Source organism: Schistocerca cancellata, chromosome 11, assembly GCF_023864275.1.
Source record: "Schistocerca cancellata isolate TAMUIC-IGC-003103 chromosome 11, iqSchCanc2.1, whole genome shotgun sequence".
NCBI lineage: Eukaryota > Metazoa > Arthropoda > Insecta > Orthoptera > Acrididae > Schistocerca > Schistocerca cancellata.
Window position 1 is genome coordinate 58,588,698 of NC_064636.1, and position 27,960 is coordinate 58,616,657.

At 39.6% G+C, this 27,960-nt stretch overlaps 1 protein-coding gene across 14 annotated transcripts in view; it reads right to left on the reverse strand.

Annotated features, from left to right (window-relative positions):
- LOC126108118 (zinc finger protein ZFP2-like) overlaps positions 1-27,960 on the reverse strand; it is a 205,158-nt gene that overhangs the window by 48,175 nt on the left and 129,023 nt on the right. For 2 of the 14 annotated variants that reach the window (XM_049913354.1, XM_049913357.1), the window contains exon 3: positions 7,366-7,428. The exons of 9 other annotated variants lie outside the window; for them this stretch is intronic. In XM_049913354.1, the coding sequence (XP_049769311.1) occupies positions 7,366-7,428 (63 nt within the window). Of the gene's footprint in view, positions 1-7,365; positions 7,429-13,474; positions 13,562-15,490; positions 15,632-27,960 lie in introns of those variants that run through there. 3 more of the 14 variants (XM_049913349.1, XM_049913350.1, XM_049913351.1) reach the window with 3 other exon arrangements.

The window sequence follows — 27,960 nt, forward strand, 5'->3', positions numbered from 1 at the left end:
AGGGAGAACAAAGCGGTCATGGGGACGCAGCTTTGTTTCCTGAAGACAGAAGATGACCGGCGGGTAGGATCGTAAGAGGACCGACAATTCATCCCGATTGTCTCGAATGCCGCGGATATTCCAGTGGATAATGGACATAGGGTGAACAGAAAATGGAGGAATGTGACCAAGGGTGCTGTCAACTCAACGACTGCTCAGAGCTTGCGACCGACAGCATGGAATGGCATTCAGCCGAAGGCAGAAGATCCTGATCCATAGGTTGGTCAGGAGCAGCCCCTGCCACCAGCGATCGGCCGGTTGACCGGCCACCAGCAGTGCGCCTCGGCGACACAGAAGACGGCCGAGGGCAATTTCCGCCAGGTGGTGCTGTAGATGGGACACGCCTTGGCGGAGAAGGAGAGGAACTGGGTTTCTTTGTAGCCTTCTTGGAAGTATGATGTTTAGATGAAGGAGGAACCGATGGTTGTGAAGTTGCGGTACGTAAAAACTCTTCACGAGTATGCTCTTTTTTTGAAGACTTGGCGTCTGACTTTTGGGCTCAAGATTTAGCAGAACCCGACGAAGGGTGAGCCATAGAGTGGGCAGGCGAAAGTGGTGAGGTTGAACGAGCGATCTTTGCGCTGGCCCATCTGACGACCATGGCACTAAAGGTGAGGTCGCAAGTCTGCGTGGCCGCCTCCTTTGTTGGCCGAGGAGAAGCAAGGACAGTGCTGTATTTTCCTGTCTGAGGCACGGTGGGCTTCCAACTGGCGAATAATTTTCGAGCAGCAAAGGTCGACACCTTTTCCTTCACTCTTATTTCCTGGATGAGCTTTTCGTCCTTAAAAAGGGGGCAATCTCGAGAGGAAGCAGCGTGGTCACCCATACAGTTGATGCAGCGAGGGGATGGAGGTGGACAAGCACCCTCATGGGCATCCTTGCCACACGTAACACATTTGGCCGGATTGGAACAGGACTGGCTGGTGTGATTGAACCGCTGACACCAATAGCAACGCGTAGGGTTTGGGACATAAGGGCGAACGGAAATTATCTCATAGCCTGCTTTGATTTTTGATGGGAGTTGAACTTTGTCAAATGTCAAGAAGACAGTGCGGGTTGGAATGATGTTCGTGTGAACCCTTTTCATAACTCTATGAACAGCCGTTACGCCCTGGTCAGACAGGTAGTGCTGAATTTCTTCGTCAGACAAACCATCGAGGGAGCATGTATAAACGACTCCACGCAAGGAATTTAAGGTACGATGCGGTTCCACCCGGACAGGGAAGGTGTGGAGCAGAGAAGTACGCAGCAATTTTTGTGCCTGGAGGGCACTGACTGTTTCTAACAACAGGGTGCCATTCCGTAATCTGGAACAAGACTTTACAGGACCTGCAATTGCGTCGACACCTTTCTGAATAATGAAAGGGTTGACCGTGGAGAAGTCGTGACCTTCCTCAGATCGAGAAACAACAAGGAACTGTGGCAACAATGGAAGAACTGTCTGTGGCTGAGACTCAGTATACTTACGTTTGTGAGCAGACATAGTGGAAGGTGAGGAAACCATTGCGGAAGAATCCCCATGATTACCAGCGTCTCCGATGGCGCGCTCCTCCCTTGTGGGGGCCCTCACTGAGGGCACTCCCGCCTTAGGTGATTGTTCACACCTCAGGTCACACCTCCCGACAAACGGACGGAGGGACCAATCGGCACTTTCGGAAGGTATCAGCTCGGGTAATCACCCCTCCCTGGGCCTGGCCATTACCAGGGGGTACGTACGTGACCTACCTGTCTACCCGGGGCGGGGAATTACGCGTTACCCCGTCACTGGCTACGCATGGAAGTGCGTGGGTCGGCCTTCAGACACGCACAGGGAGGAAAAAAGAGAAAGGGAAAGGAAAGAAGAGGGGTCTCAAACGCCGCAGCGGAGAAAAGTGCAGAGAGAAGCGGGAAGGAAAAGAGAAGGACAGAGGAAGGACGAAGACTTGCAAGTATAGAAAGCAAGGAATTTGTAATAGTTTAGAGCGTCTGTCTCCGGACGTAGGCACAAACCATACTCCCAGAGGGGGAGAAAGGGAAGGAAAGAGCCAGAGGTGAGGGAGGGGGGCGAAGATGGGGGAGGGGGAAGGATGAGGAAAGGGAAGGTATGCAGCCCGGAAAGGAAGGAGGGCCACATTAGCTCGGGGTCCCGTGCTCGCTACGCACGTATCCACAAAAGAGTTGTGGACCCCCTGGGGGGTATATGTCTGTGTGTGGAGTATTACATACCTTAGTAGGGTAGGCATATATCACTAGGGATAAGATAGATACTGCCCACAGGAAAACTAAAGAGACCTTTAGAGAAAAGAGAAGCACTTGAATGAATATCAAGAGCTCAGATGGAAAACCAATTCTAAGCAAAGAAGAGAAAGCAGAAAGGTGGAAGGATTATATAGAGGATGTACAAAAGGGCGATGTACTGGAGGGCAATATATGGAAACTGAACAGAATGTAGATGAAATGAGAAATGATACTGTGTGACAAGTTTGACAAAGCAGCAAAAGACCCGAGTCGAAACAAGGCCCTTGAAGTATACAACATTATATTAGAACTACTGATAGCCACTACCATGTGGTGGTTGGTTGGTTTGGGGGGGATTAAAGGGACCCGACTGCGACAGTCATCGGTCCCTTTTTCCAAAAAAAGGGAAACCACCCAAAGAGCATAAAAAACGAACAACAGGAAAGACGTCAGACGACACAGGACAAGAAATACTCCTACAGAGATCAGACGAAACAAATTAAAATCACACAGAGTGTGACAGTGGTTGGCCGACCATAGAGATAAAAAGGAAAAGCCAACCACCAAGAACACATTAAAAACTCAGCGTAAAATCGTAGGCCAATAGCCAGAATCAACACAAAAGAACAGAAACACTCAGAGTAAATAATAAAAACCCCCTGCCCGAATAAAACGGAAAACTAAGTCAGCCATACCAGGGTCATCACATAAGAGGGCAGGGAGCATATCAGGCAGCGCAAATGTCTGCCTGACCACAGCTAAAAGGGGGCAGGCCAACAAAATGTGGGCCACTGTCAAAGCCGCCCCGCAGCGACATACAGGAGGGTCCTCCCGGCGCAGTAAATAACTGTGTGTCAGGTGGGAGTGGCCAATGTGGAGCCGACAAAGGACGACAGAGTCCCTGCGGTTACTACCATGTGGTGAGTAGGATGTAGGAGATAGGCAAAATACCCTGACTTCAAGAAGAATATAATAATTCCAATCGCAAAGAACAAAGGTGTTGACAGACATGAAAATTACCAAACTATCAGTTTAATAAGTCATGGCTGAAAAATACTAACACCAATTCATTACAGATGAATGGAAAAAAAATGATAGAAGCTGACCTTGGGATAAATCATGGATTACATAGAAATTTTTGAAAACATGAGGCAATACTGACCCTACAACTTATCTCAGAACACAGATTAAGGAAAAGTAAACCTACATGTCTAGCATTTGTAGACAGAGGAACCTTTTGACAATGTTGGCTCATATACTCTCTTCCAAATTCTGAAGGTGGCAGGGGTCAAATACAGGGAACAAAAAGCTATTTACAATTTGTACAAAAACCAGATGGCAGTTATGAGTCGAGGGGCATGAAAGGGAAGCAGTGGTCGGGAAGGGAGGGAGATAGGGTTGTAGCCTATCCCTGATGCTATTGAATCTGTATATTCAGCAAGCACTGAAGAAAAAAGAAAAATTCAGAGCAGAAATTAAAATCCAAAAGTTCCATATCAGCGCACACTCCACTGCAGAGTGAAAATCTCATTCTGGAAACATCCTCCAGGCTGTGGCTAAGCCATGTCTCCACAGTATCGTTTCTTTCAGGAGTGCTAGTTCTGCAAGGTTCGCAGAAGAGTTCTGTAAAGTTTGGAAGGTAGGAGACGAGATACTGGCAGAAGTAAAGGTGTGAGGACCGTGCGTGAGTCTTGCTTCGGTAGCTCAGATGGTAGAGCACTTGCCTGGGAAAGGCAAAGGTCCCAAGTTCGAGTCTCGGTCGTGCACACAGTTTTAATCTGCCAGGAAGTTTCATATCAGCACACACTCCGCTGCAGAGTGAAAATCTAATTCTAAGAACTTTGAGGTGTGCCAACGACATTGCAATTATGTCAGAAACAGTGAAGTACCTTGAACAGTTTAACAGAAAGAACAGTGTCTTGAAAGGAGGATATACGATGAACATCAACAAAAGAAAAATGAGGATAATAGAATTTACTTGAATTAAATCAGTGATGCCAAGGGATTTGGATGAGGAGATGAGACACAAAGTAGTAGATGAGTTTTCCTATTTGGGGAGCAAAATAATTGATGATGGTTGAAGTAGAGAGGATATAAAATGGAGGGTGGCAATGGCAAGTAAAGCTTTTCTGTAGAAGACGAATTTTTTAATATCGAGTATAGAGTTAAGTGTCAGGAAATCTTTTCTGGAAATAATTGTATGGAGTGTAATCTTATATGGAAATGAAACATGGATGACAAACAGTTTAAACAAGAAGAGAATAGAAACTTTTGAAATGTGGTGCTACAAAAGAATGCTGAAGATTAGATGGGTAGATCACACAACTAATGAGGAGGTACTGAATAGAATCGGAGAGATGAGGAATTTGTGGCACAACTTGACTAGAACAAGGGATCGATTGGTAGGACATGTTCTGAGGCATCAAGGGATCCTCAATTTAGTATTGGAGTGCAGCGTTGAGGGTAAAAGGCATAGAGGGAGACCAAGAGATGAATACATGAAGCAGATTCAGAAGGATGTAGGTTGCAGTACATACTTTGAGATGAAGAAGCTTGCACAAAATAGGGTAGTATGGAGAGCTGCACGAAACCAGTCTCTGGACTGAAGATGACGACGACAGCAGCAGCTGCCTAGGAAGGTTAGAGACTTTAAAAGGAAAAATGGGTAGGTTGTGTTCAGTTGTATTAAGAACTGAAGTGCAGTGGCAGAAAGGACAGGGCTTCTGGTCAGGTCAGTACAGGATTATCCACAAAAAATCAAATAGGGGTCATGCAGGGAGTGACCCAGTAATGAGTAAGAAAATAGGAACATGAGTAAGGTATTATGAACAGCAATGTCAATTAATTACCATGGCTGAAATAGGCATGAGGAAGATACAATAGTGGTAGACATTTGTGTGGCAACTAGACCAGCAGAAGAATGGAATAGGAAAAAGTTTGATGAGAAAAAATTATTCAATAGCTAAGGAAGATGAAAACCAATTCTAGAAGGTAATTAAATTCAATAGTAGGAACAGGATGAATAAGCAAAATAGTAAGGGAATATCCAATGGCACAAGGGACTGAAAGGGGGAAGCCGCCTGGTAGAATTTTGCACATTGCATGAATTAGTCACTGCGAACATTTGTTTCAAGTATCATGAAAGAAGTTTATGTATGTGGAATAACATGGAGACACCAAAAGATTTCAAATGGTTATTTAATGGCAAAAATGAAGATTTCAAAAGCAGATTTTAAACTACAAAACATTTCCAGTGATAGATGTGGACTCTGGCTAGAGTTGTTTTTATCAACTGCACAGAAATTTTGAAGAAATGGTAAAAGTAGAATTTAAGTAGATGGTATTTGGATAAAATGAATGAACCAAAACTCACTGATAGTTTGAAAATGAGCATTAGGCAACGAGTAATACATAGAGGGTAAGTATACAGTTGTTGTTGTTGTTGTTGTTGTTATTGTTGTCTTCAGTCCTGAGACTGGTTTGATGCAGCTCTCCATGCTACTCTATCCTGTGCAAGCTTCTTCATCTCCCAGTACCTACTGCAACCTACATCCTTCTGAATCTGCTTAGTGTATTCATCTCTGGGTCTCCTCCTACGATTTTTACCCTCCACGCTGCCCTCCAATACTAAATTGGTGATCCCTTGATGCCTCAGAACATGTCCTACCAACCGATCCCTTCTTCTGGTCAAGTTGTGCCACAAACTTCTCTTCTCCCCAATCCTATTCAATACTTCCTCATTAGTTACGTGATCTACCCATCTAATCTTCAGCATTCTTCTGTAGCACCACATTTCGAAAGCTTCTAATCTCTTCTTGTCCAAACTATTTACCGTCCATGTTTCACTTCCATACATGGCTACACTCCATACAAATACTTTCAGTACAGTATACAGTACGTCATGAATATGCAGCTTTGAGATGAAACAGTGAATGCAGGGGGAAACGTAGGTAAAAAGTAAGGCATACTAGGAATACCTTTGCAACTCATGAGATACTGAATTTAATTGATGAGAAGAGAAAATACAAACATGCAGCTATTTATGCAGACAAAAGGGAATACAGACATTACTGGAATGGTGTTGACAGAACATGCAATATAGCCAAACATGAATGGTTGTAAGGCAAAGGGGAACAAACTTGCTCTAGAAAGGGGAAAGTAAGTAGTTGTAGACAAGATTGGAGGTGTCATAATATGAGCAGAATTTGTACAGCACTGAAAGAGAGAACTAGTAACAAGGCCATTGCAGTTTATGCCCCTCAGAATTATTGGGCTACTTGGGAAAGCCATCCATGACAAAATTATTCCACTTTTGTGCAAGATATGAGAAATCTTATGTACAGTCATACTTCAACCATCTTGAAATTGTCAATGAACAATGTGTGGGAGGTAAAAATTGGAAGAGTAAAATGGGATAGTATCACTAGAAGAGATTGTATGACAAACATCAATAAAAGCTATGGAATCTAGCTGAAATAAATCAGGCAATGTTGAGTTCCGACTAGAAAATGGGACACTAGAAGTAGTAGACAAAGTTTGCTATCTGGGCATCAAAATAACTGACAATGGCCAAAGTAAGAAAGAAATAAAGTGCAGACTAGCAATATCAAGGAACATGTGGCTAATAAAGAGGCCTGTTCATATCTAATATAAATTTAAGTGTTAGGAAGTATTTTCTGAAGATATTTGTAGTGCAGCCTTATATGGAAGTCAAATATAAATGATAGGCAATTCAGACAAGATGAGAATGAAAGCATCTGAAATGTGCTACATAAGAATGCTGAAGATTTGATGGGTAGGCGTAACAAATGAGGGAGGAACATAGGGACCAATGTCACTAACACAAGGGACCTGTTATTAGCACTAATTCTGAGTCAAGTTGGTAATAGAGGGATATGTGAGGGTAAAAAGTGTAAAGGGAGACTATGACATGAAGACAACAAGCAAGTTCAGATGGATGTAGTAAGTGACAGTCAGAGATTAAGGGGTTTATGGAGGGTAGACTATCATGGGCAAGTACATCAAGCCAATCTATATTATGTTCACCAAAACTGAGCCACAATATTAACACTGCTTAGTTTCATACAGTCACACAAATTCTAGAATTACCTGTTGGTCCACTTGCTCATCCAATTCTTCTTTTACTTTCATGATCGATGTGTGTAACTGTACCTGTGGTGAACAGTAAAAAAAAAACAGCAAGGAGTTTAAGAAGTCAATTTTACATATATTACAAAAAAGTATCACATATTTTAAGTCTGACACTTCTACAGAATAAATGGCTCATTCTTTTCAGAAAGTGGCCTTCTCAGTGACAGTCAGTAAGGTGCATTTCAATGGTAGTTATCTAAAAGTTATATGAATGATCAGTGACAACATATTTGAAAATTTATTTGCATCTTTCACTTCTTATTCCTATGCTTCTATTTTCAATCATATTTCCTACTCCCATAATCATTATTTACTTATCATTAACTATTTTATAAGAAATTTGCTTCATCATATAAAAAAAAACAGTCGTGTAGTGGGTACAACTAGAATCTTTAATACTGCAATCAACAATACCCACATCACACAACTAATTGTAACGTGGATTTTGAGGCCATTCACTTTGTGAGAGTTTCCTGTTCTTGCTAGCCTATGACTTTGGATGTGGATGTTTGTATTACTTACAGTATATTGCTCATGAACTGCTTTCTGTCAACCCATTCCTTAACATTCTTCCAGATGCCAACAGCATCAAAAACTGTTAGTATTCTAAGCCTGGTAAACAAGATACAGACAGCACTATATGTTCCACCTAGCCTATCACACGGACTTTTTTTAATGTTAATGATATCAGGGCAATAAACATGTATCTGACAAAGGAACCAAAATATGACATACAGAGAGTGTTACAACCAAACACTCCTCCCAGTTTACACATGAGGTAGAACAATCTTGAGGACTTTTCTTGCATCCATCAACATGAAATTTTGCACATTTACTTTCTATACTGGCTCTCAGACAGGTACAATGAAGGAGTGTTAACAACTTGAGCTTCTGGACAAAGCCCTTCTGAAATAGAAAACACATTCAAAGGAACTCACACATGGCCACTGTCTCCAGGAACTGGGACATGACCATCTTCTTTTGGCATGAGCAACAATCTGTTAGGGTGGGTTGTGAGGTATGAGGAGGCACAGGGTAGGGAGAGAGGGATAGCAGTGTAAAGGTGGGAGGAAGGGTGGGGGGAAGATAATGTGTTCTATGTGATAGCATGCAAGGATGTGGCAGAGACAGTATGGGTTGCTAAAGGCAGTTTTGGGAAGCTGTACTTTTGGAGGGGAAGGGGAGGAGAGAAATTGAGAAGGGGAAAATAGTACTTTCACTGGGAGGAAAGAAGTGAGTGTGTGTGTGTTTTGCTAAAGTAAGAGCAGGGAAATGGATATGGGTATGGGTAGAGGACATGGACTAGCATGGGTTGAGTCTAGAAGGGTTACAGGAAATAATATGTTGTGTTAGAAGGTAGAATCCAGATAGTGCCAGCTGTGAAGCAGTCACTGAATGTAAGAACATCATGCTGGGGGCACTTTCAGCAAATGGGTGGTCCAGCTCTCTTGGCAACTGTTTGGCAGTGGTCACTTCTGCAGACAGAGCATGTTAGTTGTCATGCCTATGTAGGGAACAGCACAGTGGTTGCAGGCTGGTAGTTGCCAATCACAAGGTTGCTTTCACAGGTAGCCCTGTGTTTGAGTTGGAGACATCTGACAGGGCTGGAGGAAACATGCATGTCCTGCATGTAGTTCTGTTTCAGGGATATGAGACATGAGGCAAGAGGTTGGAAGCAGGACTGGAGTAGCGATGGGCAAGGATACGTCATCAGTTCAATTGGAGACACGATACTGTGGGGAAGGTGAAGAGATTATTCCTCATTTCAGGGCATGAGAGGCAGGGTAAATCCTGGCAGAGAATGTGATTCAGTTGCTTCAGTCATGGGTGGTATTGATTTTCAAAGGAAGTGCTCCTTTATGGGTATGTGGGAAATGGGGGTCGACCAATGCATCCAATCCCACCTGTCGGCTTTGAGCCGTGATGTAAGGCTGTTGTGGTGTGTGACATCATGGTGGTGCGGAATTTAGTTTTTGAGAGTGGCATGTTTGTGGGTGTTTTGATGTGATGAATGGTGCTATCTGGTGGTGTTTATGGGTAATGTGTTATGTAGCATATGGGGTTCATTTGCGTGATAGTGTTGCACATGTGTGGTATTTGTAGTGACTGTGCTTTAAGCAGAATATTTTTCAGGGAGTTAACAATTTTGGTTTTATGTCATCGTTATTTTTTGTTCGTCATGTGTGAATTTTGGTGAACTGCTTTTTTTATGTCCTTGGTATGTATGGATGACTGACAAGGTCAACAGTTTTTGGTTGTCTGCGATGATAGGGGACAGTGTGTTGTCTCTAATAAAATTTCTTCTACTATTCGATTTTTGGATGAGGTCATGAAGTGTTCAGTGTGTCGCGAAGAAATGCAGCTTACTAAAGTTCTGGCGTCTCAGACCAGGGACGGCTCTATGTGGAGATGTCTTACGAATAACAGGTCAAGGGAAGCGTTTGATTTCAATTTGTGGAATCGGGAGCTACTGTTGAGCTATGTAGATCAAGGGATGTATCTGATTCCAGAGTATATTGTGTTTAGTGGAATTTGGGGAGTTTTGTGTTGTCGGTTTTTTCGGCATTTTGTGTGGTTTAGTATGGTGGTGTGACTAAATTTGTTTCTATTTACTTTGTCCCCACCCAAAAACTCCCAGTTTCCCATGTTTGTCCCGTTAGTTTCATTAGGTTTTTTGTGGAACACGTGTGTTAGTTTTTAATTGTATTTTCATGTTAGTGGTCATGTTTACGTAATATCATAGGCGCCATATTAGAGTCATAGTGTATGGTAGTTTCTCCCATATTTGTGACGTCATGGGTCGAAGCAGATGGGTGGAATCTGACGCTTATATATTTGTGACTGACAAGACAAGTCACGAGAGATCCGTTTCTGGGAAAGGCTCGAAAGGAAATTTAGGCTGTGCTGGCCTCAGTGTGATCCTTAGCATATTCCTTCAAACACCTTGCTTCCCAATATTCTTAGCTGGTCGAGTCTCCTTATATTTCCTTTCCCCATAAAACACTGTATCAGAAAACAAATCAACCTTGAACACCTACAAATTCTTTCATCACCACCACTACCAGCACCAATAGTGGTAGTAACTTCAGTAGTGGAAGTACTGCCAGTATTAACTTTTAGTTCATAGTATTATTCACTGACACTGCTACTTCAGACACCCAAATCATTGTAATACTATCTGTCATACTAAAACTTAGGTTCATAAAAATATGATATTAAAAGGGTACTGTATTTGTAAAACAGTGTTCCAGTTTAATATAGGGCCTGATGGACCTAATCAGATCAAACAAGCAAACCAATAAGATCACAAAAATGTCATCAACAAATCTTGATCTGGTGAAGGGTTTGTGATTCTGGGTGTTTAGTAAGGAATTCTCGAGGTGGCCTATGAATAAATTAGCAGAATATGATGCCATACAAATGCCCTTTGATGTACTGCACATTTGTTTGTAGGCAATGCCAACAATAGAGAAGTAATCGTGGCTGAGAATGTAGTACAACATGGCAACCAGGATGGGGCTGTAGGTTAGGAGACATACAGACACTGGGAAAGGTACTGTTCAGGGACTAAGCAATGGGTCTTGGGGGATGTAATCATAGAGGGTGATAGCGCTGACAATGAGCAGGGTGCGGAGTGGTAAAGGAACAGTAACAGTGGATATGCCATAAAGGAAATGACTGATGTCTTTTGTGGTAGGGTAGGTTGTAACAGGCTGAAGATGGTGTCCCATAAGAGCAGAGATTCTATCTTTGTGAGCACATTAAAAAATGCATGCACATAACAAGCTACTCTAAATTGTGCAAATGGAAGCTCTTCCAACAACGTATCACTCACCCCTATACCCTCCCCCCCCCCCCAGCCTCAAAGTTCACTAGTCTGTATGATTGACCCCACCTATTCCCTACCCTGCTCTCATTCTAGCACTGGGCACTGTACACACATATCACACAACAACAACTCCTCCTCCCCCCCCCCATGCCCCATACAGCATCCCAACACTGCACCTAGCAGCCCTATTCTGTCCCCCCCCCCCCCATGTCCTATACCAATCCCACAGGCAGCACACCATCTGCTATCCCTCACTTCCCACCCCACAGCACCTCTTCATGCCATAACTCACTCCAACAGATTTCTGCTTGCATTAGATGTGTCCTTGCCCTAGTGTTCTGTATTTCATATAAATGACTTTGTCCAAAAGCTTAAATATTTAGCAGTCAATTCATTCTACCTACCTGCAACCAAAGGCCTTCTCAAATGTGTTGAGTAGGAATGTATCCTTTGTATATCATTATTCTATCCTGACATTTTCCATGTTTGATTTTACTTTCTCTGTTCTTTGGAAAACATAACTGAGGCAACCGAGTTGTCGACAACTAAGTTTTGCTTGCCACTGTTGGACCAGTTCAGATACAACGTCACATGAGAAGCTTGAACAGCAATTGCTCAGTTACACAGCTTTGACCAAGTGGACAAACAGATACATTTACAATACAGATGTAACACATGATATGAAGGTGCAATGTAGTCCTCACTTCTGCAGTTGTTCCAAAAAGAAGTGATAAGAGAAGATTGTAACACTAAACGCATGTGTGCTAAATCTGCTACTACTTGCCTTTACCAACTGCTTACATTTTGAGATCAATGTGAGACCTACAATACCACTAGAAAAATGAACATCCTGAATATGAGCAGGACACTAGACACACCAAGTTCATAGAAAGAAAAGTGGGGGGGGGGGGGGGGAAGAGACTGAGGAAGGTCCTACTTGATGCAGAGAATTCTCTGTAAAATGTTGATGGCCACACACTGGAAACTTCAAAATCCTATTCTCAAAAGTGCTGAATCAAGAAGTGAGCTCAAACAATAACTTTATCATGTTTTAATTTGCCAGAAGCTGAAAGTGACATTCTGCTATGATTACTTCTTTTATGAGCACCAAACCCATAAGCATATGTTGTATGTTACATGTGTCATATTTGAGCCCACACAGTTTAACTCTGATTATAGTAACATTTAAGTAATTTATGTGATACCAAATATTTAGAGTGGTAATGTGAATATCTACTGGTTAAAGAGCATTGCAAACATTCCGTAGTTGAAACTGTAACACTCCTTTATTCTTTTAGTATCAGCATTACCACCACTTCCTTCTTAGGGTTGTAAATTACACTACCAACAACACTTTCATTTAATAGTATTTAAGCTCCTCAAAGGATTTCAACAACAGCTCTGTCACCTACCAATTCCCTGTATTTAATAGATTCTGAATACCTACCAACAAAATAAATACAGAACAAGAATGGTAATATTGCTAACAAGAACTCTGAGTGTATAAAACCAATTAGTTGAGCAATAGCAAAAATGATACACCAGGAAAACAATATTGTAGGTCATGAGTTTGGATTTCTCCATCAGGCACCATGACGAACAGACTGCCAAACATTATCTTTGGAATAAATCCACATATATACCCCTCTTGTCTGAGAATGCAACTCTGGTCAACTTAAAAAGTGACCACAAATAGAGCATCTGATCAATTCATCCAGCAAGCCATACAACTGATCTAAAGTAGTAGCTAAACCATCTGCCCTCTAGCAAGTAAAGTCCTACACATATTTAACTTTATCGTGTCCATTAATAATACCACTTTCTAAAACAAGGAACAAATCTAGACAGTTACAACACACCAAACAATCTCGAAGTAGAAAATTAATTTGCAACAAGTGATTGCTGACACCACAATAATTCAAGAACATGTGACAATTTCCTAGTAGACAACAAACCGGTAATCATTAACTACTGGCATGTCAATATCACATTAACAATAAGCTACAGAAATTTTGAAACAAATTAAATATTGGAAAGCAGCATCATATACAAGACACCAATCCATTGCCAATATGTTGCAAAATAAAAAGTTACTTCATTTGGTCAAGAATCAAAACCAACAGCCAGTACCAAATTTTTCATCTGACAAGGAGCAGGACATGTAATCTGCGTGTTTACACACCACACTGCAGAGAGAAATTAATGAAACAATGGCAAAAAATACAAGAAGCTATTTACCAAGGAGCCTGGTTCAGCATATACTCCATTATTCTCTTTTTTCAGCCAACTAGTTCCCTTGCAGTCCATGATTGGCCTCCTAAGCCACTGAAAAACAAGAAAGCAGAAGTGATATTTACATAGTAACTATTCGACATAGTGCACAGGCATTATTTTCTGGCTGCAGCAAATGAGTCAATGCATATGAAAAATTTAGAAATAAAAAAAACTGATTTACAACTTGCTGGTTATAAGGACTCTGAAGCCTCACTGTCATTAATGGAAACAAAATTCAATTTGAGAGAAAACAAAACAACACACAATGGAAACAAATGACTTTCCTACTACTGTTACTTAGCACCATTTGCTTGTGGTATACAATGCTATTCTGAATACGGTAGCTGACATATCTTGCTTTTTCCACATAAATTTCTCACTGTCATGTGAAGCAACTAAGATAAAGTGAATTTACCAAACAAATCTATTTACTGTAGACAATTTCATGTTTTAGGAATAAAAGATTAAACTGAGTTCGAGCTATATCGAAGCCTGTCAATCAATCCTGCACATTCCTTAATATATAGAATAATGTAAGAGGTTTATAATTATGTTCTCAGCAGTGTATGCAAGGACAGAAAAGAATTATTTCTCAACCATATGGCTGCACTTTCAATCAATCTACAAACCCATATTTGCTCATGGAATTTAGAAAAGCACAACATGTAAATCCACCTATACAGATAGAACTTTCTATTTTTTTCAGTCCGTTTAGTATGTATTTTTAACATCCGTTTCCTTATACAGTCACATTCAACGTTAATCACCCAGTATACAGCAACGCTGGAATCTTTACCCAGTCACTAAAACACACATACATTGCTGCCTCCGCATTTCACAGAAAAATAAATCATTCTTGACTGTCAAGATTTAACACCGATTAAATTCGTCTAACAACACTTAGCAAAATTACTTTCTCATAAGTGGACCAATGACAATGTTCTGTGGTGCTGTGATGCTTTTGTCGGTGGCAATTACACATACCCTTCAGCCCTTACAGAGTAAATTACATTCCTCCCATCCTTCCATAGATTTAAACACGTACATTACTACAAACAGCAGTTAACACTATTTACTAAACTATGGAGCGCGTAGGCACATTGAAAATCCATGGAAAATACAACACAATGAATTCTCTCTACAGCATTCTCTTTCATCCCAACATTAAAAATCTCTGATACTCTGTATTAACGTGTGCTAACAAATCTCGTGTATCGGCGGTACAACTGTTTGCGCTACAACCCGGACGCACTACAGATCAGATTACAGTAAACTCTTACTGTTCCTAATCGTTCCTTTACAAATATTGTTACCGAACGTCGCATGCACAACGCAAATCAATATAAGGATATGAATGCAGCGGGTGTGTGAAATTCACGAGGGCCTTTTTTCATCAATCAGAAAGTATTTCACATGGACCTTCACTTTCTCTAACTACCACAGCATACAGACACTTTTCCGGTAATTACAGAAAACACAAACTTTCAGGAGGTTCTTTTGCTAAATCACGGGAAACATTTAGCAATTTTACCGGACAGGACGAAAACAGCAAGCACAATACACACACACACACACACACACACACACACACACACACACACACGTCGATCTGGTCGTTTTCGTCATTGACGAACAGCACAGGTACGTAATGTGCACTAATATGTTTGTCTAGTCACTAGTCACCTCCTGCTCGCAGTGCGGAAACACAAGCTTACTGAAAATAACAAGTGCTTGGTTCCGATACACATAACCTGAAATAACTACTAATGAAATCCTAAGGCTATAACTAGAGGCGCCAAAGTTGATACAACAATTAAATGTCGAACAAACTTATGGATCAAATGTGCCCAATAAATGACATTAAACCAATATAATAATTGTACGAGCAGTTACTATAGCATCATTACAAGGCATTGGCAAACTACTTCATTCGAGGCAGTTAGCTGTAATGATAATAAAAATACAGTACTGACTTAGTACCAGATTCAATATGCGTTGTTCCTTGATTACCTGCTTCTATCATCAGATCACTTACATATTACACGGAAAATGCAACGCAATTCCCGACAAACGCATGATACAAACTACTAAACTGAAAGGCGAAAGCCATCTCTGCTGCTGTGGTCAAAGTCAATAAATGCGGAAGAAAGAACCTACCACGGAGGTCGATCTAACATTCTTGGAATCACAGCTGCATATCTGCTAGAAAGAGAAATGAAATTCGTTTGTTGGTTAATTTGGGGGAGGGGACCAAACAGTGAGGTCATCAGTCGCATTGCATTAGGGAAGGTTGCTGAAGGAAGTCGGCCGTGACTTTTCAAAGGAACCGTCCAGGCATTTGCGTTAAGCGATTTAGGAAAGTCACTGAAAACCCAATCAGGAGGCCTGGACTCGGTTTTGAACCGTCGTCCTCCGGAATGCGAGTTCATTGTGCTACAACTGTGCCACCTCGCTCGGTCATTAAAGTCGTATGGGAAACTACGTGTTTTTATTAATTTTTTAATAGTAGCTAGTATGGTTTCGAAATCTATAAATAATTGTACAGTAGTTATGGTCACACAAATTTAAAAAAAAAATTATTCACCCAATCGTCAATATAACAAAACTTCAACTAAAACAATATTGCGAAAAATACATGCCGGACTTACTAAATTTTAAAAATAATACTACTGACGAAAACAGAGACTCTCATGGCTTGAAGTGTAATGTGGAATGTATGATGTATCAGCTTAATACTGTATTAAGAACCATCTACCAGACTTCAAACAAATTAAAATAAAACAATGCTTTATACAATTTTAGCATTCAGAGAATCCCTCGTTCCTAACTTCAGAGCATATCAGCATGAACAAGAGTGCATGTCTGAGAGTTTTCTTAAGTTAATAGTGCTGTACGTGAAATAATTCACAGTATATCATCGTTCATGATTTAAGCCCAGTGCACATGTGCAACCAATATGACACCCCAGTTGATGGAATACTGGAGTGACCCCACAGTCGCATATGTAAACACACAGTTTTCAGTTACATGACACAAATTAAGCAACATTTATCTTGCGACAAAAAGTTCAACTCCATTCTACTTTGTGACTCCACTTACCACTCCCACCACTGACTAGCGTCATTTGGCTGCATCCTTTTGACTGAATTTCAAAACACCATCGCTGTAATTTGGTTTCCATTTCGTAAATTTGTCTTGTGTGTGATGTGCGTTCTGGAGTGCCAAAAACGTTTAAAGACCTGTCGTTAGCAACATTATTACAGATCCTTGAACTGTATGGAACGACCTTTTTCTGGAAGTACAAAAACCATCACTAAAAATACAGAAGTTTAGACATCAAGGTTGCTTAAAATTATGGATGGTTGAGCCTGAAAACGTTGGCAGTGAGATTTCTGGGGAAAATTTAAGTGTATATCGAAAGAATAGGCTAATGAGAAATGGAGGTGGCGTATTTGTTGCAATAGACAAAAAACTGAAAGCCACCATGATGGTAGTTAAAGCTGCATATGAGAATGTTTCGCTTGCACGAAAGTTTCAATGTCCAAATGTGTGTGAAATCTTATGGGACTCAACTGCTAAGGTCATCAGTCCCTAAGCTTACACACTACTTAACTTAAATTATCCTAAGGACAAACACACACACCCATGCCCGAGGGAGGACTCGAACCTCCGCCAGAAACGAAAGTTTCCAATTCATACTGTACTCATTGGGGGAACTTTAGTAATCCAACAATCAACTGGGAAAATTACAGTTTTGTTAGTGATGGGTGTGGTAAGACACCCTGTACAACATTACTAAATGCCTTCTCTGAAAACTATCTAGAACAGACAGTTAGGAACATCACTCATGATGACAATATTTTGTATCTAATAGCGACAAATAGACCTGACCTCTTTGAGGATGTCCACGTCAGTGAACATGATATGGTTGTGGCAACAGTGACTAACAGAGTACAAAGAATAACTGAAACAAGTATATAAGTGTGTGTGTGGGGGGGGAGGGGGGGGAGGGAGGGGGTTCAGTAAAGTAGATAAAAAAATCAGTAGTGTCATATCTCAATGAGGGACTGAAAGTTTACGCACAGGGCAGCAGTACGTAGAGGAACTCTGGCTCAGGTTTAAAAGAGTAGTTGAGCATGCACTGGATAGACATGTACCCAGTAGAACAGTTCATAATAGAAGGCACTCTCTACAGTATACAGTTACTGTAAAGAAACTACTAAAGGAACAGAGACTACTGCATAAAACAAAACTTAGAGCTGTAGATAGAGAATTGCTGAATAAAACGCATTTGCCTGACAAGAGATCAGTGTGTGAAGCTTTCAATGACTGCCGTAGCAGAACATTGTCAAACGTCCTGTCAGCTGCCCACGTCGAAAATCGATGCTGTGACTCTGGAGTGGAGCTGTGAAGAAATAAACACACCTGAACCGAGACCAGGCAGACCTCACGCACTGATGGGCAGGTATTGCCAGGCATTGATGTCGAATGATATTTCACAAACCCCAAAGCATTTCTGGTGGAATGTAAAGAACTGAAACTGGGGATAGCAAAGCAAAATCTGAAATGCTTAACTCTGTTTTCAGATTTTCCATTCCAAAGAAAAACCCAGGAGAAATGTCGCAATTTACTCCTCATAACACTGGAAAGATGAGGGAAATAAGTACTAGTGTCAGTGGTGCTGATAAACAACTGAAATCATTATACGTGAATAAAACTAGAGGGCCCAATGGAATCCCTACAGATTCTATACCGAATTTACGGCTGAGTTAGCCCCACTTCTAACTAAAATCAGTTGCAGATGTCTAAAACAAAACATGTTGCTTAGTACCTGGAAGAAAGCACAGGTCATGCCCATCTATAAGAGGGTAATAGAAGTGATCCACAAAATTACAGTCTCCAGTATCCTTAACATTGATTTGTTGTAGAATCTTAGTACATATTCTGAGTTCAAACATGATGAGGTATCTCGAACAGAATTACCTCCTCCATGACAGCCAGCAAGGATTCCGAAAATATCAGTCATGTGAACCCCAACTCATTCTTTTCTCACATGACATTCTAAAATCTTTGGATCAAGGCAGTCAGGTAGTTGCAGTATTTATTTATTTTCGAAAAGTATCTGACTCAGTATCACACCTGTGCTTGTTATCAAAAGTACATTGATATGGGGTATTAACTGAATTTTGCCACTGATTGAGGTATTTTTGGTAGGGAGGATGCAGCATGTTATTTTGGATGGAGAGTCGTCGTTACATGTAGTAATAGCTTCAGATGTGCGCCAGGGAAGTGTGTTAGGACCTTGCTGTTCATAGACCTTGCAGACAATATAAACAGTAACTTCAGACAGATGATGCAGTTATCCATAATGATGTACTGTCTGAAAGAAGCTGTGTAAATTTTCAGTCAGATCGTGATAAGATTTCAAAGGCATGTAATAACTGACGACTTGCTTTACATGATAAGAAACATAAAACTGTGCACTTCAACACGAAAAAGCGTAGTATCCTATGACTATAATACCAATGAGTCACAGTTAGAATAGGCAAGCCATACAAATACCTGGGTGTAACACTTTGTAGGGATATGAGGTGGCTCAGTCGTTGGGAAAGCAGAGGGTAGACTCCAGTTTATTGGTAGAATACTGGGGAAGTACAATCAGTCTACAAAGGAAATTGATTACAAATCAGTCATGTGATTGGTTCTAGCATATTGTTATAGTGTGTGGGATACGTACCAGATAGGACTAACAGTGGATATTGAAAGTATACAGAAATCGGCAGCATGAATGGTCACAGGTTTGTTTGATTTTTGTGAGAGTTTCACAGAGATGCTGAAGGAGCTGAACTGCAGAATTTGAAGATAGACATAAACTATCCTGAGAAATGTTATTAACAAAGTATCAAGAACCGAGTTTGAATGATGACTCTGCAAATATATTACAATCCCTTATGCATTGCTCACATAGGTATATGGAGGGCAAGATTAGAATAATTACAGCACATGCAGAGGTATTCAAACACTCATGCTTCCCATGTTCTATGGGAAGAAACGCTAATAACTGGTATTTGGACATACCCTGTTCCACTGACTTCAGGCTGGCTTATAGAGCATAGATGTAGATGGAGGTACACGGGATATTGTCTACAGTTGTCATTTATTTGTGCCAAAAGCTAAAATAAGAATTAATCACTATGTCTAAATCAATGAACATAACATATTGCTAAAATCTTAGAAGAGTGGCGTCTGTACAGATTTATCTGCCACCTAAAAAGATTGTTTTCTGAAAATGTTTGACACTACATGAAAAAAATTATACTTTACAAACCTGTTATTTTATTTTATGTGTGTTTAGAAAAGCTGCTCACGGAAATTGACAATGGCTGGGAGAGTGGTGTACTCACCACATGCCCCTCCATATGCACATCTGCCGATGCCTAAAGATTGAGGATGACACAGCGGCCGGTCAGTACTATTGAAACTTCAAGGCCTGTTTGGATGGTGTTTGTTTGTTTTTGTATTAGAAAAACAATCTGTATTTTCTTTAAAATATGTTGTGATAATTTGCGAAAGTTGGGTAGAAATACTGTTATTACTCTATTTAGCTGGTGTGACAACAAGAAGATATGAAGTGTGGTATCATTCTGTAGGTTGAGTACAAGGTGAGTACCAACCAATTCTTACAACATGATCTGTGTGTATTTAGTTAAATTATTTCAATAGGAGCATATATCTACTTTCGAAGCTGTTCATAGGTAAAGTTTTTGAGATTACAGATATGAGCACAAATGGTTAATCTATGTGGTGGAAATGTATCATATCTGTGCTATCTGGTACATAGATAGGTTCTGGTTGTGTGTAAGCATGTGTAATAACTGGAAGGCGATTTGTAGTTTCACTGCTACTCACTGAATTCTACAAATGTTGAAAATCAACACAACATTGGCAAATGTATTCAGATCATTGTACTGGCGACATACATTTGAGCATCTATCCAGTGAATGTCAGAGAGGAAGTAAAGAAGGTTACTGATGGCAATATACTTTTATCTTGACTCTAGCTTTTAATACAGGAACATGGATATTCAATGTTCAGTTATATTACAGTGCACTTGAACAAAGCATAACTCCAAAATTTATTATAGAGTAACATTAATGTTTGGTCATTTTTAACTGACATTGGGTGCGCAAGGCTGAAAAAATATTAGCTCTCAAATGTGTCTTCTGGTCATAGTAAACAGCATCCAACAGAACATGCCGGAATTTAAAAATTTGTATTTGGGGACATGATATAAATATTGGAGAGATGACAGGGAAATGCCAAATGTGAAATATCGAAGTGTCATTTGCACTTTCACTCGAACTTATAATGCACCTTTAATAAGTTTACCAGATTTTTAAATAGTATCCAATATGCAGCTCTACAACTATGCAACATTTTTTCTTGTTATTCGAAAGTGGTTCACAGATAAAAATTTTATTATGATTGCTATGTCTGTAAACAGCAGACAGTATCTCATATAAGTACCCTAGAACTGTATTTTTGAGGACACTGTAGATGCACTATAACACTGACATGACATGCAGCTTCAGGAAAACTGTGTTTGCATCCAAAATTTGTGTTCCTCATCTTTAAGTGGAGCTTGATGCCTGATTCAAGAAGTACTCTAAATTTGTTTTTGTAATTCAGAAATTATTTATAAAACAATTTTCATGTTTCCATGGTAATTCTATTAAAGGTGAATTTATAATTTCCATTTTATTCCTGTATGAAATCCGTTTTGGTATCCTTTGCATTTTCTTTCATGTGTAATTAATTCTTAACTCAATCAATTCGAATGCCACGCTCTGTACTACTACATAACACCTGCCTGAATAATTTCAGTTGACACTGATGCTATATAGGAAACTGTAACTATGCAGAAATTGCAGCACCCTGATTACTGTGTCATCACTCAAGTGAAGCAACTTTTAGCTATGTCATAAAAGATAAACTCGTTTTAATTATTTGGCACCGCTTTCCTTCACCCATACTAATTAGTATCAGAAGTAAATTGAGCAATTGCCATTAAAGTTTCAGTGCTTCTGAAGCTAGTATTCAGTACTGGTAGCTTTGATATTTATACGTGTGTATTAGGATAACATGCAGATTCAGTTTTACACCATATCAAAGATCTCTATAAAAAGTGTCGTTTTAGTACTGTTTGTAGTGCTAGAGCTACAGGAAATGGTGTGTCTGCCAGTCCAACTGGCACCCATAAAGACTGATTTCTAAAACTTATGTTGCAACTGTATAGTTGTAAATAAGTTATATTATAGCCTACTTAAAGAAAGCATTAGTTAATTTTATGTGCATGTAGAAAAATATCCTATATATTCTTTGAAATGCAGAGAGATAGTTGTGAAAGTTTGATCACAATAATAATGTTACTGTACTTGAGCAAAAAAGAAAAAAGAAAAAGCGATGTGGAGCATGATTTAATTACTGGTGAGTACCAAGTAACTTTGACAACATCATGCATGTTTTTATTCTGAACAGCATGTGCCCTGACTGTGACTATATGGTGTGTATTTTAACAGGAATATAATATTAACTTTCTACATTTAGGGTTGCTAGCAACGAAACGTTTGGCACACTGCAGTTGTGGTCATGTCATTGTTAATTTATACTGTTGATGATGTTTCATTATATGATGCACAGTTAAAATTTCTGTCTGAGTAAGTATTATTGTATAGTTAATGGAAGGTGATTTCTACAAATGGTGAAACTGAATACAGGACTGGCAGTTTTTTCGGATTTTAGGGTTGGCAGCTTCTATGCTCTCAATCCTTCCCACTCCAATGGCCAGTGGCGCCTGACATTCCAAATACTGCTTTTTGTAGCTCTTACATGCGCCATTCTCGAACCTGACTGCTCCCCATTTAGGGAAGCCTGTGTTAACTCAGTGTCGAACTATAGCCATAACGTTGACAGAAAAGTTGTAATTACCATGTTCAAGTAAGTGGGTGTGAAATGGCTAGTTCTTCATATACATTCCTTTCTGAGGTAGAGATTGTAGAGCTTTTACAAAAATCTTAAAGCGAAAACTAGAACAACAACGATTTCCATGACAATAGTCTTTATAATGACAGTGATTCATTTGTAAACAATTCGAGTAAAATGATAGCGGAAACAGACCACCCAGAAGAGATTAAAAAATATCACACAACGAAAAGTTTTGGACTGTATGCTTATGTAAATATTCTTGCATGAAAGTGCACTTCTTGTTTTAATATATATCCTAATTGTTGGTCAGTGACTTTATTGTTTCCACAAAGAGGCTTGTGCAATTCTCTGTGGCACGCTCGCAACCAGGTGGTGGCGATTTAAACATGAGTGTACACAGATGCCCTGTGTCTCCATTAAAGAGTACAAATCATTAGACACTGACCTAGTGGATATGTGGAAGGAAGGAAGGAGGTTTCTGGTGACAGTATAACTTCAGATTAAGTATAGTTTTTAATAAAGGGAATGAACAATATGAGAGAGTAAGTGTAGATTTTAACAGTGCAATTGAATTGCATCAGTGTCTTTAAGTGCACTGCACAAAGCATAATTCAAAAGTCGTTATAGAGTAACTTTAATATTGGCTCTTATTTAACTGATGTGGGGTGCAGGAGTGACTTGCAACCAAAGTGACGCCACTGCAAGTGGCATAACAGAAACTGTATGTAGTTTCATCTGTTGGCAATTATAATTATTCTTCGATTGATTTAATTTTGCTTCAGGAAGCGATTAATAGCATTCAAAATACAATTACTTCATGTAAACCTTTTGTTAATAATTGTTACAAGTAACATACGTATTTACATTGAAAAGTCACATGGAACTGCGATCCTTGAGGAAAAGATAAGAAGACAAATGAAGCTTAAATGTCCTCTTTAAAAAAGTGCTAACAATGACAGAAAACGTTAGAATGTAGAAAGAAAATAATTGTGTTAAAGGAATGTGCAAAGTGCAATAGATGAATATTTAACTGTCCATTTCCACATTTTTACTACAAATTAGTTTAGAAATAAAAGGAATCCAGAAGGTAAAGTCACACTCAGTTTGTGCTTTGTTCCTCTCAGAGTCTGTGTGTTTTATTAAGCTGAGCGTCTACTGTAAGCTTTATACTGGTAGAAGAAAGTCTATGACAAAAGTTCATCAATCACTTTTTATTCTAATTTGATAATGTCAATTAAGAAGACTCCACTTTCAAAAGTTTCCTTGTATTGAAAAGGGACTACAGCCAGTTATCGATTTCTACATAAATACATCTCAAGCAGGTGTACAAAATTTTTGTTTTGTTTGTTCACAAAATTTGTTTTCTGATGGCACCTTTGTGATACTCATCCCATATTTCTAGCAACCTGCTCATTATACATCTGTTCCCTAAGCTTAAACTGGCACATAACGTCTCTGAAGTTTTTTATAATGAGAAATGAGAATCAGAGATCTCTATGTACTTTGAAGAAATATTCTATAGGCCAGATTTCAATCTCAACTGTTTTTTATTGAGCAGTTTCAACAGCTAAGTTTGTCACCTTCAGATCTTTAAAAACGTGTTTGGGTCTACATCATGTCCCATTGTGCATTCATCACTCATGTGATATTCACATTTGAGTAAAGATCGGATTCCACATTCCACACAGGTTTGTCAAAAAGTTCATTACAAATAGATTTGTTACAAGTAAAAACATACACAGCTAAAATGCACCTTGTGGAACTTTACTACACAGCTCTCTTTTGATGCTTGTCAGTTGTTAAAATTCATAATGCATAGCAAAAGTGCACACTTATGCCACTATTTACATTTATGTAAAGAGTGAAGGACATGTTGTAACCTTGTGACTCGAAATTCACAGTGCTGTTTAGCATCTCTGGCCGCTTGTGGTAAACATGTCACAACTAGTTCACTTGGTCTCTGCCACATGCCAGTCAGGGCAACACGTCTTTCTCCACAAACGTACTGTAGAAAAATGAAAGAATAAAAATGTGTTAGGCTCTTCATATTAGCTCGAGCTGCTCAAAATATTTAGCAGTATCCAAAGGTTGTCTAGTTCTCAAGTACATCATTTACTGGTGTCATGCTGCTCATGACTAATAATTATGTGAAATTTTTCAGTGTCAGATACACACATCATCTGCTATGTATTTACTATCAGATAGGAATACAGAGAAATTTTTATCACTGTGTAGCATACACGCCAAATTCACTTTTTTTAAAATTGGTTTCTCGCGTTCTTTCATGTCAGTCTCAGGAAGAGTTCACTGCATTTCTCATCCTTCTAAAGAACTTTAAACCGAATTTTCTATTGATGCCATAATGTTATGTTCTCTATGCTTCTAAATCTGTCCAAGGCAGTTTCGCTGCATATTACCAATTACATTGTCAGCGACCATATTAGTCCTTCTTTTCAACTCTCCCAAATTAAGCGGCAATGGAAGCAGGAATGTGGTGATCTTTGACTTGATCCCATAAGAAGATATCATATGAAGCTAAGACAGGTGATTGTGGGGATCACTGGAGAAGAGCGTCACGATGTGCATTTCGACACTGAGGCAGTTTGGTATCGAGATAACCATAAATGTCTTCACGAAAGTAAGGTGGAGCATTTTGTAGTTGCAAAATGAACCTTTCACTTGCTTACTGTGCTTCTGGCACATCTGCAGTGTGTGTAGGTACACGAAACCAGTCACAGTTTTCTCCAGGAATAAAATTAGTCTGTAAACTTTTGAAGCGGACATGGCACAAAAGACTTTAATGTTAGATGAACCGCGAATTTCTTCTGTAATGTCGTGTGATTGATTCACCTTTCGAGACACACAAAATGTGGCTTCATCACTGAAAACCAACATTATCAAAAACTGTCTTCCACTTGTAGTCGCTTGAAGTCGTCGCTTGTAGCTGGTATTCTTTTAAGCCCGTATTACATGATGTACCTAATATGTAGTTCTAGGCCTATGCAGCAGAGCCCCAAGTGTACATGTTTGGAACTGCACATTGGTTAACGTCACTTCATTACATGATGCAGACAGAATAGTCCTGGTGTAACTCCAGGCATTCACACTAGATGGTAATTACGGGCAAATCTTGAGGTGGGCTGTCTGACTTCTTGTAAAGGTGTTCATTCAAATTAAAAATGTCTGAGAACTCGAAGTTTCTGTTTACTGTGTAATTGTTTCTAGTTCTTGTTATTATTATTTATTATGTAATTGTTGTTCTCTTATGCAACTATCATGGAACTATATTATATCCGTTCTCAATTATGGGCTTAACTGTTTGTTTTAAGTTATGACTTATGGCATCACAAGATACGTTTGTCTGAACTGTGCTATTACAGCATTATGCGCATGGAGGATGCAGTTGGTTCTGGAACTACTGGACAGGCAGTGTTTGTCACTCTTAGGATTAGGGCAGTATAATGATGAGCACAAGCCAGATACTGTTAGGTTCAAACCAGGCTGGGAAAAAGGGAGGAAGGTGATGGCATGTATTCCCTACTGATGAAGGAACTGACGCAGATCTGCAGGAATTCTGGAACTTCGTGAGAATGGGGCAGCTTATTTCGACAAGTGGCTGTCAATGATACAGGAAGTAATTCACTCAACTGATACAGTAATTTCACCATTGTGACATAATTGCGTACACAAACAGTGACCCAATGATATCAAATGCCTTTTATTGCTGTCTCTGATCACAATATCAATTCTTTAGACAATGACTGGTTACCGTCCATAATGACCAGTCTCAGATCTTTTTTACACCATGTCCTAAAGTGATAAGACCATAATGCTGTCGTCAAAACATATAAACATTTAAATATGAGTAGCCAGTTGCAATAATCACTATGTGGACGATGTGGCCTATTCTACACCTTATTTTAGATCCATGTGATGATGCAGTGCTGATTATATTTATATGTTTTGATGATGCCATTATGGCCTTATCACTTTAGGACATGGTGTAAAAAAGATCTGATGATGGTCATTACGGACTGAAACCAGTCATCGTCTAAAGAACTGATATTGTGATCAGAGACTGGAATAAAAATCATTTGATACAGTAATGTTAGAGACACTTTCATCTAGTCAGAAGTAAGACTTAAACCATTAAATCATTTTTTCTCATTTTTTAATCGTGCACTCTCACCTACTCTTGCCAGTGTCTCCTTCCTGGCATGTTGAAATATAGCAAAAGATGAAATCATATCAAACGTGACCTTTCAGCAGTTATGCACGCTACATAGGAAAATACAAACTACTCAATAACTCGATTCAGCCGAGTCGACTGACGAATGAAACGACGAATAGCGTGCAGGCTGACTGGCGGGGACGGCGTGGATGGCAATGCGGGGGGCCCCGCAAATGAAGGGGAGGCGCCCCCCCCACCCCCCCACCTCCTATGTATCCGCCACTGCCTACAACGCTACACGCAACCCTAAAATTTTCATAACAATAAATAATTATTATGATTGATAAGATTCCATTTATAGCTTTTGTAATGGCAATTGCTTTGTTGGATTGGGTGAAAGATTGTTTGAGAAGTTCTGTCTATTGTGAATGGTGAATCGAAAGGAAAGTTAACCTGATTTCGTGATTTCCAAAACGTGTACTAAGTCGCCTAGTAAGAAGCCATATTCTACTAAAATTCTCTCAAAAAATCGAACACTCTGTTTCACACTTCCTTACTTCTCTGACATGAAACCTGACAAAACCTCAACTGATTTCTGGTCGATTCAAAGAAAGTCCCTTGAAATATATTCTTTTTTCTTTGTCACTTACCGCTGGGGAATGAATAACGCTCAGGCATTGCATTCTGGAAACTGCTGCTTCTGCCGTTGAAAGCCACTAAAAACGCGCGTCTAATTTACTGGGCTGTAGGCTAACTACAAGCAAACTCCGTGTGCAGTGAGTCCATTTAATATGTCTGCATTTAAAATTGCAATTGTGAAACTTTATCTAGTGTCTGTCAAAGATTGGGAAATGGAAGATAAGGTGGTGAATTACGTTAATGTTGATTCCTTTCAAAGATGTACTGGTAAATTTAGAAAAGTCACTTTACATAATTACTCTTCATTTTAATCAAGAATTGCAAAGAAATATATTAAGACCGTCTTAGATTGCAACAAGTTGCACTATATGAGTTAATCTTTCCTAAATCGTCACTGATGTTACCTCATTAAGAAGAGGAGGAATGTACTGTGTTGTATACTAAATCTGTTATAATGGTGCGTGGGCAGAAGCTCGCGTCCAGTTAAAGCAAAGAAAATAATTAACTTATTATGAAGTCTTCATCAAATCAATCAAAAGACCTTCCTACAAAGCAAAAAAAATTCAAAACCCATACTATAAAATGAAAGGCCTCAATAATGATAAATTTACCTCATTCTTGCCGTGCCACATTCTCGGCCGTGGCTCACTTCATG